At 35.4% G+C, this 11,472-nt stretch overlaps 1 protein-coding gene across 2 annotated transcripts; it reads right to left on the reverse strand.

Annotated features, from left to right (window-relative positions):
* Positions 1-6,367: 6,367 nt before the first annotated feature.
* On the reverse strand, positions 6,368-10,554 carry LOC114823952 (receptor-like kinase TMK3). Of its 2 annotated transcripts, XM_070819065.1 has the most exons (3): positions 10,286-10,552; positions 7,607-9,943; positions 6,368-7,165 (listed from the first exon to the last, which is right to left on the reverse strand). In XM_070819065.1, exons 2-3 carry the CDS (start codon positions 9,789-9,791, stop codon positions 6,657-6,659), a joined length of 2,694 nt encoding a protein of 897 aa, XP_070675166.1. In that variant the 5' UTR covers positions 9,792-9,943; positions 10,286-10,552; the 3' UTR covers positions 6,368-6,656. The 2 variants fall into 2 exon arrangements, with proteins under 2 accessions (XP_070675166.1, XP_028955773.2); XM_029099940.2 differs by having other exon boundaries at positions 7,607-10,554.
* Positions 10,555-11,472: the final 918 nt, after the last annotated feature.

Genomic DNA, 11,472 nt, shown 5'->3' on the forward strand with positions numbered 1-11,472 from the left:
TTTGTAAATCACGATAACTAAATGACACGTTATTATTTGTATCAGTTGACTATGCTTTTATTTATCTTTTCCTTAGAAAAATCATTTAGCATGTCACTTAGTAATTTTTAATTAATGTGTTGGACATAATTAGTTCTTATGATATTATAACTTATAAGGTGTTTGCTTGATGTTCAACTTGATATTATTTGATGATCTCTCATATTGGGGTGATCGTCGGAAAAAATATAAAGAAATGGATATACTTCATTTTTTGTTCTTTTCTTTGGAGAATTAGACAATGAAATTGAAGAATTGAAATGAAATATTGGTGGGGCTTTTCAGCAAAATCAGTCCTGAGATTGACATAACTCCACACTTGGTCCCTAAGATTTGAAATCGACAGAAGTGGTCTTTAAGTTTGTCCACCATCAATTATTTTGGTCATTTTGTGAAATATTTTGTTAACTAAGGACCAAAATGACTAAAACATCCTCAAAACATTGAGCCAAATTATTTGACAAAAGTTGAGGATATATTTGTCATTTTATCCTTATTTAATAAAGATTTTTAACGGAATAACCAAAATGATTAGTGGTGGACAAATTCAGGAACCAAAATGAAGAGTTATGTCAATCTCAGATATCATTTTGACTAAAAAGCATATTGGTTGTTGACCCACTATTGAAAATATTGAGTCAAAAAGTTGTGAAAACTAAAACATAACTATAAGAAAGAAATGTGTGAATAATAGCATTAATTATGCAAAAAACCTAGAGTAGAGAGGTATTTTATGTTCGATTATCTCCTCAAATTACAAAGTTTCTCTGATTTTATAGAGTATAGAATACTTTAAATTTTTCAACTGTTAAATTTTAATTTTTAGTATTTTTAATAAAAACTCCAACGTTAAGAAACCCAAATTTGTCGATACTATTTGAGTAGTATAGAAATCCCCTCAAATTATGTTTGTTTAAAAGAAAATAAGCAGGTTCTTGTGGTTTGGGAATGCAAGGGGAGCAGGCCTGGCAATTCCTGACACGACCCGATAACCCAACACGACATGACACGAAATTAACAGGTGTTCGGGTCGACACGATAACAAATCGGGTCGTTATCGGGTAACCCGATAAGCATCTGTTAAGATAACGGATTGGTTCGGATATACACTTGGATAACACGATACACAATAAGCAAAATATTATTTTAATAATTTTATAACCCTAAAAAAATACTATAATAATTATATATATTAATTTAACAATTTTATACCCATAAAAACTATAATAATTATATATATATATATATATATATATATTAAATTAAATATTAAAAATTGGTGACCATTGGATCGGCTTAAATATACATACCATTCAATTTCTTAAGTGTTATATGTACAAAATAAATAAATTTAAATCTACTTAATAAATATATATATACCATTGAACTTGATGGGATACAAATTCTACGAAACTAATTTTAACGATCCAACCGTCAAACTTGTTTGTATATACTTCGAGATCACATTAGCCAAAAATTGCAAAAAACAAACATTTAGAGATCAAGTAATTGGACAAAACTTTTCGACGGTTATCAACAAAAAATCACGATTTAATGATTATTTTAACTCCGTTTTTGATGATTTTTTACAGCTACACTCCTTGATCCTATATGAATACAATGAATGAACTTGATCTTCAATTTAAATAATTCACACTAGTGGATACCACAAACTCTTATGTTATACTTAATGAAAGTATGAATAAACACTTAAGTGTTACTTAATCTATTGTTTTGATGGGATACGCATTTTAAGAAACTAGTTTCAACGATCCAACCGTCAAACATGTTTGTATATACTTTGAGATCGCATACGCCAAAAATTGCAAAAAAATAACATTCAGAGATCAAGTAACGAGACAAAACTTTTCAACGGTTATAAACAAAAAAATCACAATTTAACGGTTATTTTAACTCCGATTTTGATGATTTTTTACATCTACACTCCTTGACCCTATATGAATACAATGAATGAATTTGATCTTCAATTTAAAATATTGACACTAGTGGATACCACAAAATCTTATGTTATATTTAATGAAAATATAAATAAATTCTAAGTGTTAGTGAATCTATCGTTTTGATGGGATACGCATTCTACGAAACTAATTTCAATGATCAAACCGTCAAACTTGTTTGTGTATGCTTCAAGATCGCATACGCTAAAAATTGCAAAAAATAAACATTTAGAGATCAAGTAACAAGACAAAACTTTTCGACGGTTATCAACGAAAAATCACGATTTAACGATCATTTTAACTCTGATTTTGATGATTTTTTACAGCTACACTCCTTGATCCTATACGTATACAATGAATGAACTCGATCTTTAATTTAAAATATTTACACTAGTGGATACCACAAAATCTGATGTTATACTTGATGAAAGTATGAATAAACTCTTAAGTGGAAGTGAATCTATTGTTTTGATGGGATACGCATTCTACGAAACTAGTTTCAACGATCAAATCGTCAAACATGTTTGCATATACTTCGAGATCGTATACGCCAAAAATTGCAGAAAACAAACATTCAGAAATCAAGTAATAAGACAAAACTTTTCGACAGTTATCAATGAAAAATCACGATTTAACTGTTTTTTTAACTCCGATTTTGATGATTTTTTACAGTTACACTCTTTGACCCTAATGAATACAATGAATGAACTCGATCTTCAATTTAAAATATTCACACTAGTGGATATCACAAAATATTATATTATACTTAATGAAAGTATGAATAAACTCTAAGTGTTAGTGAATCTATTGTTTTGATAGGATACGCATTCTACGAAACTAATTTCAAAGATCCAACTGTCAAACATGTTTGTATATACTTTGAGATCGCATACGCCAAAAATTGAAAAAAAAAAAAAACATTCAGAGATTAAGTAACGGGACAAAACTTTTCGACGGTTATAAATGAAAAATCACAATTTAACGATTATTTTAACTTCGATTTTGATGATTTTTTTATAGCTACACTCCTTGACCCTATATGAATACAATGAATGAATTCGATCTCCAATTTAAAATATTGACACCATGGATACCACAAAATCTTATGTTATATTTAATGAAAATATCAATAAACTCTAAGTGTTAGTGAATCTATCGTTTTGAGGGGATACGCATTCTATGAAACTAATTTCAATGATCCAACAGTCAAACTTGTTTGTATATGCTTCAAGATCGCATACGCCACAAATCGCAAAAAAAAAAAACATTCAGAGATCAAGTAACGGGACAAAACTTTTCGACAGTTATCAACTAAAAATCACGATGTAATGGTTATTTTAACTCCGATTTTGATGATTTTTTACAGCTACACTCCTTGACCCCTATATGAATACAATGAATGAATTCGATTTTCAATTTAAAATATTGAGACTAGTGGTTACCACAAAATCTTATGTTATATTTAATGAAAGTATAAATAAACTTTAAGTGTTAGTAAATCTATCGTTTTGATGAGATACGCATTCTACGAAACTAATTTCAATGATCCAACTGTCAAACTTGTTTGTATATGCTTCAAGATCGTATACGCCAAAAATCGCAAAAAACAAACATTCAGAGATCAAGTAACGGGACAAAACTTTTCGACGGTTATCAACTAAAAATCACTATTTAACGGTTATTTTAACTCCGATTTTGATGATTTTTTACAGCTATACTCCTTGACCCTATATGAATACAATGAATGAATTCGATCTTCAATTTAAAATATTTACACTAGTGGATACCACAAAATCTTATGTCATGATGATCGATGAAAATTGAGGATTTTGTAAAAGGAATAACATGCAAGCTTTGAGTTCCATTGGCAAGGTTTAAACTTTTGAGAATGGCTTCACAACCTTGAAAACAAAAACTCTTTCATTTTGCATATCCTTGTACATTTAATATTTTGTAATAGACTAGTAGTGTATGGATGTTTGTTTATTAGGCTTTTATTTTTTAGTGTAGATGTAGTACTTAAATGACAAATGTGTTTTAATGTTTTGAAGTAATATTTATGTGGTAATGTGTGGTATGTGTAAATTTAAGGAAAAAAAAATATTTTTCTTAACGGGTCATAATGGGTCATAACGGGTCGGGTTACTTTACCTGTGGGTAAAGTGACCCGACCTGTTAAGGACCCGTTAAGATAACAGGTGTAACACGGCACGACCCGTTAAGATAACAGGTGTTACACAAAAATGATACAAACACGATAAACACAACCCGTTTGCCAGGCCTAATGGGGAGTCCGATTCCCATACAAGAAACTGCATGCATGAGATGACAGATGAGAGTGGGAATTAAGTCGAGTGGACCAACTTCACAACTGCCAACTGTGCAATGTGCATGCATCATATGTCACACCACACTTTAATTCAGGGTTGAATTTATATTCAAGTTGCGTTTCCTTAACTAAATAAGATCCATCCATATCCACCAGCTATTTATTTTAAATCTAAAACCCATAACTAATCAATAGTGGGGCTCATATTCATATATGTTTTATGAAATAAGAACAGCGTCGGGTCACAGGTGGGGGTGGGTAAGGCTATCTCTAATCGAAGGCTGGTTAGAGGGTTTGTTTTAGTCCTTTTGTTCTCTAAGATATTAATATTTTAATAAACAGTACATGAACATATTTGCCTCCATCTCCAACCGAGAGCCAAAGGGCCAGAGGACTCATTTTAGCCCTGTCACAAAAAACCATATCCAACCGAGGGCCAAAGGGCTATAGTATGAAATGTCAAGAATTGAAATAAAATGAGGTAATATCGTATGGAATGTGAAAAAATATGTGAGAAATGATGTAAGAAAAATTTAGAAATTTTAAAAATAAAAAAAAAGTCCAAAAATAATAATAAAAAAAGTGGGTTGTTAAAAAAAAAAATGGGCTAACACCAAAAATTGAAGGCCCTAAAGTGGGCCGAAATAACAAAAACACAAAAAAGGAACCGGGCTGGGCAAGTGAAAAGAAAAGAAAAAAAAAATCAAAGTGGGCTGGCTGGTTGAAGATGGCCAGCCCTCTGGCCCTTCAGATTCCGTGGGGCCCACGAGCCCTATGGCCTAACCCTCGGTTGGAGATGGTTTTCGGGCTATTTTTGGCCCTCTGGTCCTCTAGACCCTTCGGTTGGAGATGGCCTAACATTCTTCAGTCCAAATCGTTCGGAACTGCTTTTTAAAAAAAACGCTATACTCATAAGCACTTTCACTGAAAGCATTTCTATTAGAAGTACATTATAATTTTCTCGTTTAAAAGTGCTTTTAAGATGGGTGAAAACACTTATGGTGAAAATATTTTTGGAACCAACTATTGGTAAATATGCAAGTGAACCTTGAAAAAACACTTGAAGTTCTTTTTATAAGAAACACCAATTAAGTGCTTATTGCAGGAAACACTTCAAGTGCTTTAGAACCAAAATTATATTCTCTAAAAACACTTACAATCATTTTAAAAGTCATTTCAAAAGAGAAATTAAGAATTGATCGAGTCTTAACATATCAAGTTCATAGTAGGTTCACGCATGGGAGCTTCAGTTAAGGGATCACTCAAAAGGCTTATTTGAAAAACACCCTTGTATTGTATCGGCTTGTATTTCAAAGATCTGTACCGTCTATTTTGTAAATTTTCGCTCATATAGATAATTATTGGAAAAAGTTATTCAAATCGGAAATATTTAACCACTCAAATAGATATCACTTAGTATTATGGTCTAGTGATATTTTTCTTTACTTGTAAGTGATAGCTCTTAGTTCGATTCTCTCCAAAAGAAAATTTGAACCACATTATTATTAGCCTATTGTGAGGCAAAGCCCACCTTCTTTCTTTTAGTGTAGAGAATATTGTTTGTTCAAAAAAAAAAAACCACTTAATTAGATGGTTTGTCATTTATTGTGTTCTTGAAATGCCATATTAATGATAAAAACTCGTAACTATTGTATTCTTTTGCCACATTTAAATGTCTTAGTTGTTTTGAATTTGTCTAGTCTTTTATTATGATAATATTTGAGTGATAAAATCAAAAATAAATATTTTGGATCATTGAATTTCAATCTGAAACTAACCCCAAACATGATAGATCACGTCAAATAAACTTGCAAATGGTTGGGCCTGGGTCTATGCATTTGGATATGATAAGTTAATGGATTGGCTTTTAGTTTAGGATAATTTATCGCGACATGAACAAGATAAAACATGACATTATTCTTCAAACTCCAGAACTGAATTGTACCAAAGAGCATAATAGAGATTGCATCCTGCAAAACCAGTAAAGGGAAATTACACTCAACAGGTCTGTTTGTTGATGTTTTTTGACTGCTTCAATCACTAATTGCAAACTAACATGTATATAAAGTAAAAATACATACATAATTCATGAAATACCAAACAAGCAATAAAATGAATCGCACATCCTCTATCTACGTTGATGACATCTACCAGAAAATTCTCAGAGCTGAAGAAAAAAGTCCTGAAAACATCGATGCAAGCGCCTCTGAGCACTAGACTGGATATTAACGAAAAGGAAGTTCTTAATATCATATCCTACATAGAGATTTATTTAAGTATGCCGCTGCAAGAGCCGATAGTTTCTGCGGACATACAAATTATATCTTTACTCATCGCCCATCTGCGGAAGTGAAGGACTCTGCAAATCCATTAGGCCTCGCAGGAATACTGCCCTTGCTGTCCTCGAGACTATTATAGCTGACTCCTTGGCTTTCTGATTCCTTCCAAACCTTTAACATCTGAGGTAGAGGTTGGTTGTAATCAATCCCTGAGAGGTGATCAGATTCGTCTTCAATAGGTTTCCACTTTTCGACAAGTAGGGACAACACATTCACTGCATGCCCCATTTCAGGCCGATGGCTTGGTTCCCTCGCTGTGCAATGACCAGCCAGTTCCGCTATTATTGAGATGCTCTCAAAACTTTCTTCATTTACTTCAAGAGTTGGATCAATTGCAGCCACAAGCTTCTCCTTGCTTGACTTTATTCGCCAAAACCACTCGGCCAAGTACCTGCTTTCCTCTGGCCGGTTCTCATCAAGCGCCGTTAATCCAGTTAAAAGTTCCATTAACACCACTCCAAAGCTGAACACATCTGCTTTTGTTGTAATTTTCCCCATCACTGAAATCAAATATCGTGATTTAGAAAGACAAATTATGTAGATCAGATGTAAAAGTACATAACGATTTGAAAACTAAAATATTCAATCATTTGCAGGATATCACATAGATTCCCACCATTCAGAAGCGATTTATCTCTCTTCAAGGTGAAAAAATAAAAGGAATTTATGTGAAATTACAGCAGTTGTAGACGTGTTACAAGTACAAGACAACAACAATTTATAATCATAACCTGTAAGTACATATCTTAATTTTCTGTTTACGATAGTATATGACACCTGACTTGAGTACTAAACATGAAAATGTAAACGAAAAATGTCAATTTAACAGCCACATTATTTACATATTTATCATCTATTCTTTTGCATGCTCAGCTGTTGAACTTAACTGTTAATTCAATTCCAGAACCAAATTTGACAAGGGATTCAAAAGAAAATCTTACCGGCATATTCAGGTGCGAGGTATCCAAATGTCCCTGCAAGCTTAGTCGCAACAGACTTCTCCCCATCCGGAGCAAGTTTCACCAACCCAAAATCTGAAACTTTTGCATGAAAGTCATCATCCAGAAGAATATTAGAAGATTTGAGATCTCGGTGTATGAATGTCTGGCGGGCTAAATTATGTAGGTATTCCATCGCTCTTGCAACGTCCAACACAATACTGAGTCTCCTTGTCCAAGATAAAGGCTTCAGATTGAAGCTCTTCCAATGAAAAAGATGCCTGCTAAGAGCACCTTGAGACATATACTCGTAGACAAGAAGCCTTTCATTTCCTTCGACAGAGTAACCCAAAAGAGAAACCAAATGTCGATGACGAACCTTGGAAAGAACAGCAATTTCTGACTGAAATTCATCCAATGCTTTGCTACTGATTACCCCACCCTCCATTCTCTTAACTGCTATTTTTGTCCCATCTTCTAGTTCACCCTTGTAAACAGTTCCAAATCCGCCATGGCCTAGCTCATTTTCGGGTGCAAAATCTTTGGTCACCTTTCTAAGAATTTGAACAGATATGACAAGGTTCCCAGCCTCAACCATGTGAGAGTTCCCTATTCCACTGCTGAAGTTACTGGCAGTAGTCCCAGTTTTAGTTGACAAGCTTCCAGTGGTATTACTCGAAACCGCAATCTTATACATATTTTCTGGATCAGATGGGTCTCTAGGGTGAAGCACAACGGAAGTAGGAGCCTCTGAGATTTTTTTCCTATTCTTACAGCAGTAAATAAATAGACAAATCATCAGAAGAGCCACAACAGAAACAACTGCGATTCCAGCCACAATAATAACTGTTTTTGATTTCTTAGAATTTTGGGGCTGAACATCCACTTGGACAGAACCAGATGGATTAGGACTCGAGTGAGTACTTGGTGAGGGTGGACTATGGGATAATGGTGTTTTTCCACCACCAGATAATGGGGTATCTGATGGACTGTCTGATGGAGGTTGTGAACTATTGAGTGGAGGTGGGCTTCTAGATAAAGGAGGAGGGGCAACAGTTTGATTAGCAACTAAAAGAGGATTTCCGTCGATGATGACCTTCAGACTCTCACGGAATTTTGGTAAAGGAGGCTCGATGTTGTTTCCGCTTATATCCAATAATCTCAAGGATTTCAACTCAGTAAAGTTAGTAGGAACTTTACCACTTATGTTGTTTCCTGGAAGCCTTATATCAATCAAAGAATCTAACTTTGCAAGTGAAGGATTCAAAGTACCAATTATCTTGCGTCTAGGCAAATTGATGACGGAAACCTTGGTCTGAGGATTGCAACTCAATCCCAACCAAGGCCCCTCACACGGATTATTACCCGACCACTCAGATGCAAGACTTAATGGATAATTCAAATCACCAAGAAAATCCAAAAGTGCAGTAACTTCTGGGGCACATTGCAGCCCAGGATCAGTCTGACAAAATGGATTAGAGTTATAAGAAACATTACCGGACTTAAACTTCGGTATTGTACCCATTAGCCGGTTATTTCCCAGGTCCAATTTGTCAAGCTTCATGTCCGCCAGTGACTGCGGAATCAGACCAACAAGTTGGTTGCCATTGAGGTTGAGTTCCTTGAGAGAAGAAAGATCTCCAATGTTGGCTGGAATTGTTCCGGTGAATTGGTTTCCATGCAGCCAAACCTGTGTCAACGACGACATTGATGCAATTACGTCAATAGGACCGGTCAGTCCACCTTCTTGATTGTTCAACCACAATATCTGCACCAAAGACTCTCCAAAACTTGTCGGAATCACACCAGTTAATCTATTAAACGAAAGTTGCAGGACTGAGAGAGACGGCAATGCCCCTAAAAACTCCGGCAACGGTCCTGCCAAATTACATTCAATCAAGGACAGATTTTGCAATTGAACAGATTTTGCCAACTCACTAGGCAAAGACCATCCAGTAGACGCATTCAACGGAATGTGATCCAATGCCATAACCCTAAGACTGCTAAGGCCATCAAAGAAATCGAAAGGGATTGTATCGAAATCATTATTATCCAAGTAAGCGAATTCGAGTTCTGATAAGCCTCTAAAGGTAGGCAATTTCCCATTGAAGTTGTTCCTTTGGAGGCCAAGGTTGCTGAGCTTAGAGAGCTGGTTGAAGTTCTGAGGCAAAGGACCTTTGAGTCCCATTTTCTGAACCTGAATCTGTGAGACTCTGTCCCCATTGCAGTACACATGAGGCCATAAAGGAGGGCCACAAGGGTCACTTCCATTGTCTGGCCATTCCAAAAGCTCTGAATTCTCCAACCCTTTTCTGAAATCATTCAGAATTTTCAGGTCACCTGGGAAAGTGGCTCCATAAGCCACCATGGAAACACAAAAAATTACAAAAATGCATATCCTCCTCCTTCTCCATATTTTCTCCATAACCAATCAGTCAGTACAGCAACAAAAACCCAAACACCCAGAAACCCAACTGGATTTTTTATTTTTTTTTATAGAATTCACCAAAACAAAGTATGAAAAACAAAACCCAGATTCTGCAATGCTGAGAAAATATGACCTGGGGAAGAAAATGGAAGGCTTTTTTTTTTAAGGAAATTGGAAAAAACCCAGATGAGAATTCAAAGTTGAGAAACAGAAAAGGTTATTATCTCATACTTTTTCTGGGTTTCTTTTTTTACCTTATACTTCACACCACGAGCTCCATGACAGCCTCTAGCTTTTTCTCCCTTTTTCTTTTACCCTTTTTGCTCGGTTGATTTCCATAGTTGAATTGGAGAAGTTAAAGTGAAAGCAGTGAACTGACTGTTTTGCTGGATATGAGGTTGGCTAGCGAGGCTGAGAATGACAAATCATCATCCAAATGTCGGCAGTCAGCAGCGCCAAAGGTAGAAGGATTTCCTATCTAACTAGGCCTTGTTTGCCGCATGAGACCATCAGATAATATTAATAGTACGAAACAAGGTGTTTGGCAAGTTTTGTATTAAATAAGCACCGAATTATTTAATCTGGTCCCACCTTTTAATACTCCTTCCACCCGCTTGACTATCCCCTCCAAAACCTGTGGGGTGCGTTTGTTGCACTGGACTATTACAGACTGTACTAGCTTCAGGAACTAAGCTGGACTGGCTTATCTTGGACTAAACAGGATAAAACAGTGAAGTGTTTGGTGCAGTTTTGGACTAAACTGCAGACTAAAATATTTTTAAGAACCATAATATTTTTTTTTAATTCACTTTCAAATTATAAAAATAACAAAATAATTATTATATTATAAAAATATCATCTGCCATTACATTCTTTTTAGTCGTGCTTCTGCCATTACCTTCTGGAAGAAAACCGATACCCTTCTTGAAACCCCTTGCCTCTGGCTCTCACAACTTTGTAGAGACACACCTCCCCCTCTTCACTTTCTCTCACATCTTCACTTCATCTTTCTCCCTCCTAGTACAGAAAGTAATGGTGCTCATCCTAGTCGCCGTCGGCAAAAGTTTACCCTTTCACAGCCAAGCAAAACGAACAAATCATACAATCAACAGAGCCCCATGGTGTGATTTGGATTTTGGAGGTGCTGGAACGACTGATGTGCGGTTGATTGAGTGACTGGGTTTCAGAGGCATAACGATTTTGTAATTTTTTTTCTGTTTTTTGTTTCAAATTTTGGGGTTGGATGTTTTGGGTTTTTTGATGTGTGAGGCAGTGGGAACAACTACGCGATCCAGTTGTGGAAGTGAGGAAAAAGTAAATGAGAGCGGCGAAGCAGGAAGAGATGACGTTCGAAGCAATTAAGAAGAGAAAGTGTCAGAGGAAGCCATGATTTACGAGGACGCGACGGTGGTCCTGGGATGGTCCGGTGAGGTTGTCGAGC

Source organism: Malus domestica, chromosome 03 (genome assembly GCF_042453785.1).
Source record: "Malus domestica chromosome 03, GDT2T_hap1".
NCBI lineage: Eukaryota > Viridiplantae > Streptophyta > Magnoliopsida > Rosales > Rosaceae > Malus > Malus domestica.

Bases quoted from the DNA above. Each gene is read 5' to 3' on its own strand.
- LOC114823952 (XM_029099940.2), bottom strand. From the start codon at position 10,028: ATGGAGAAAATATGGAGAAGGAGGAGGATATGCATTTTTGTAATTTTT. The intron at 7,166-7,606 runs GTAAGATTTTCT...ATTTGATTTCAG, and splicing joins CCTCGCACCTGAATATGCCG to TGATGGGGAAAATTACAACA.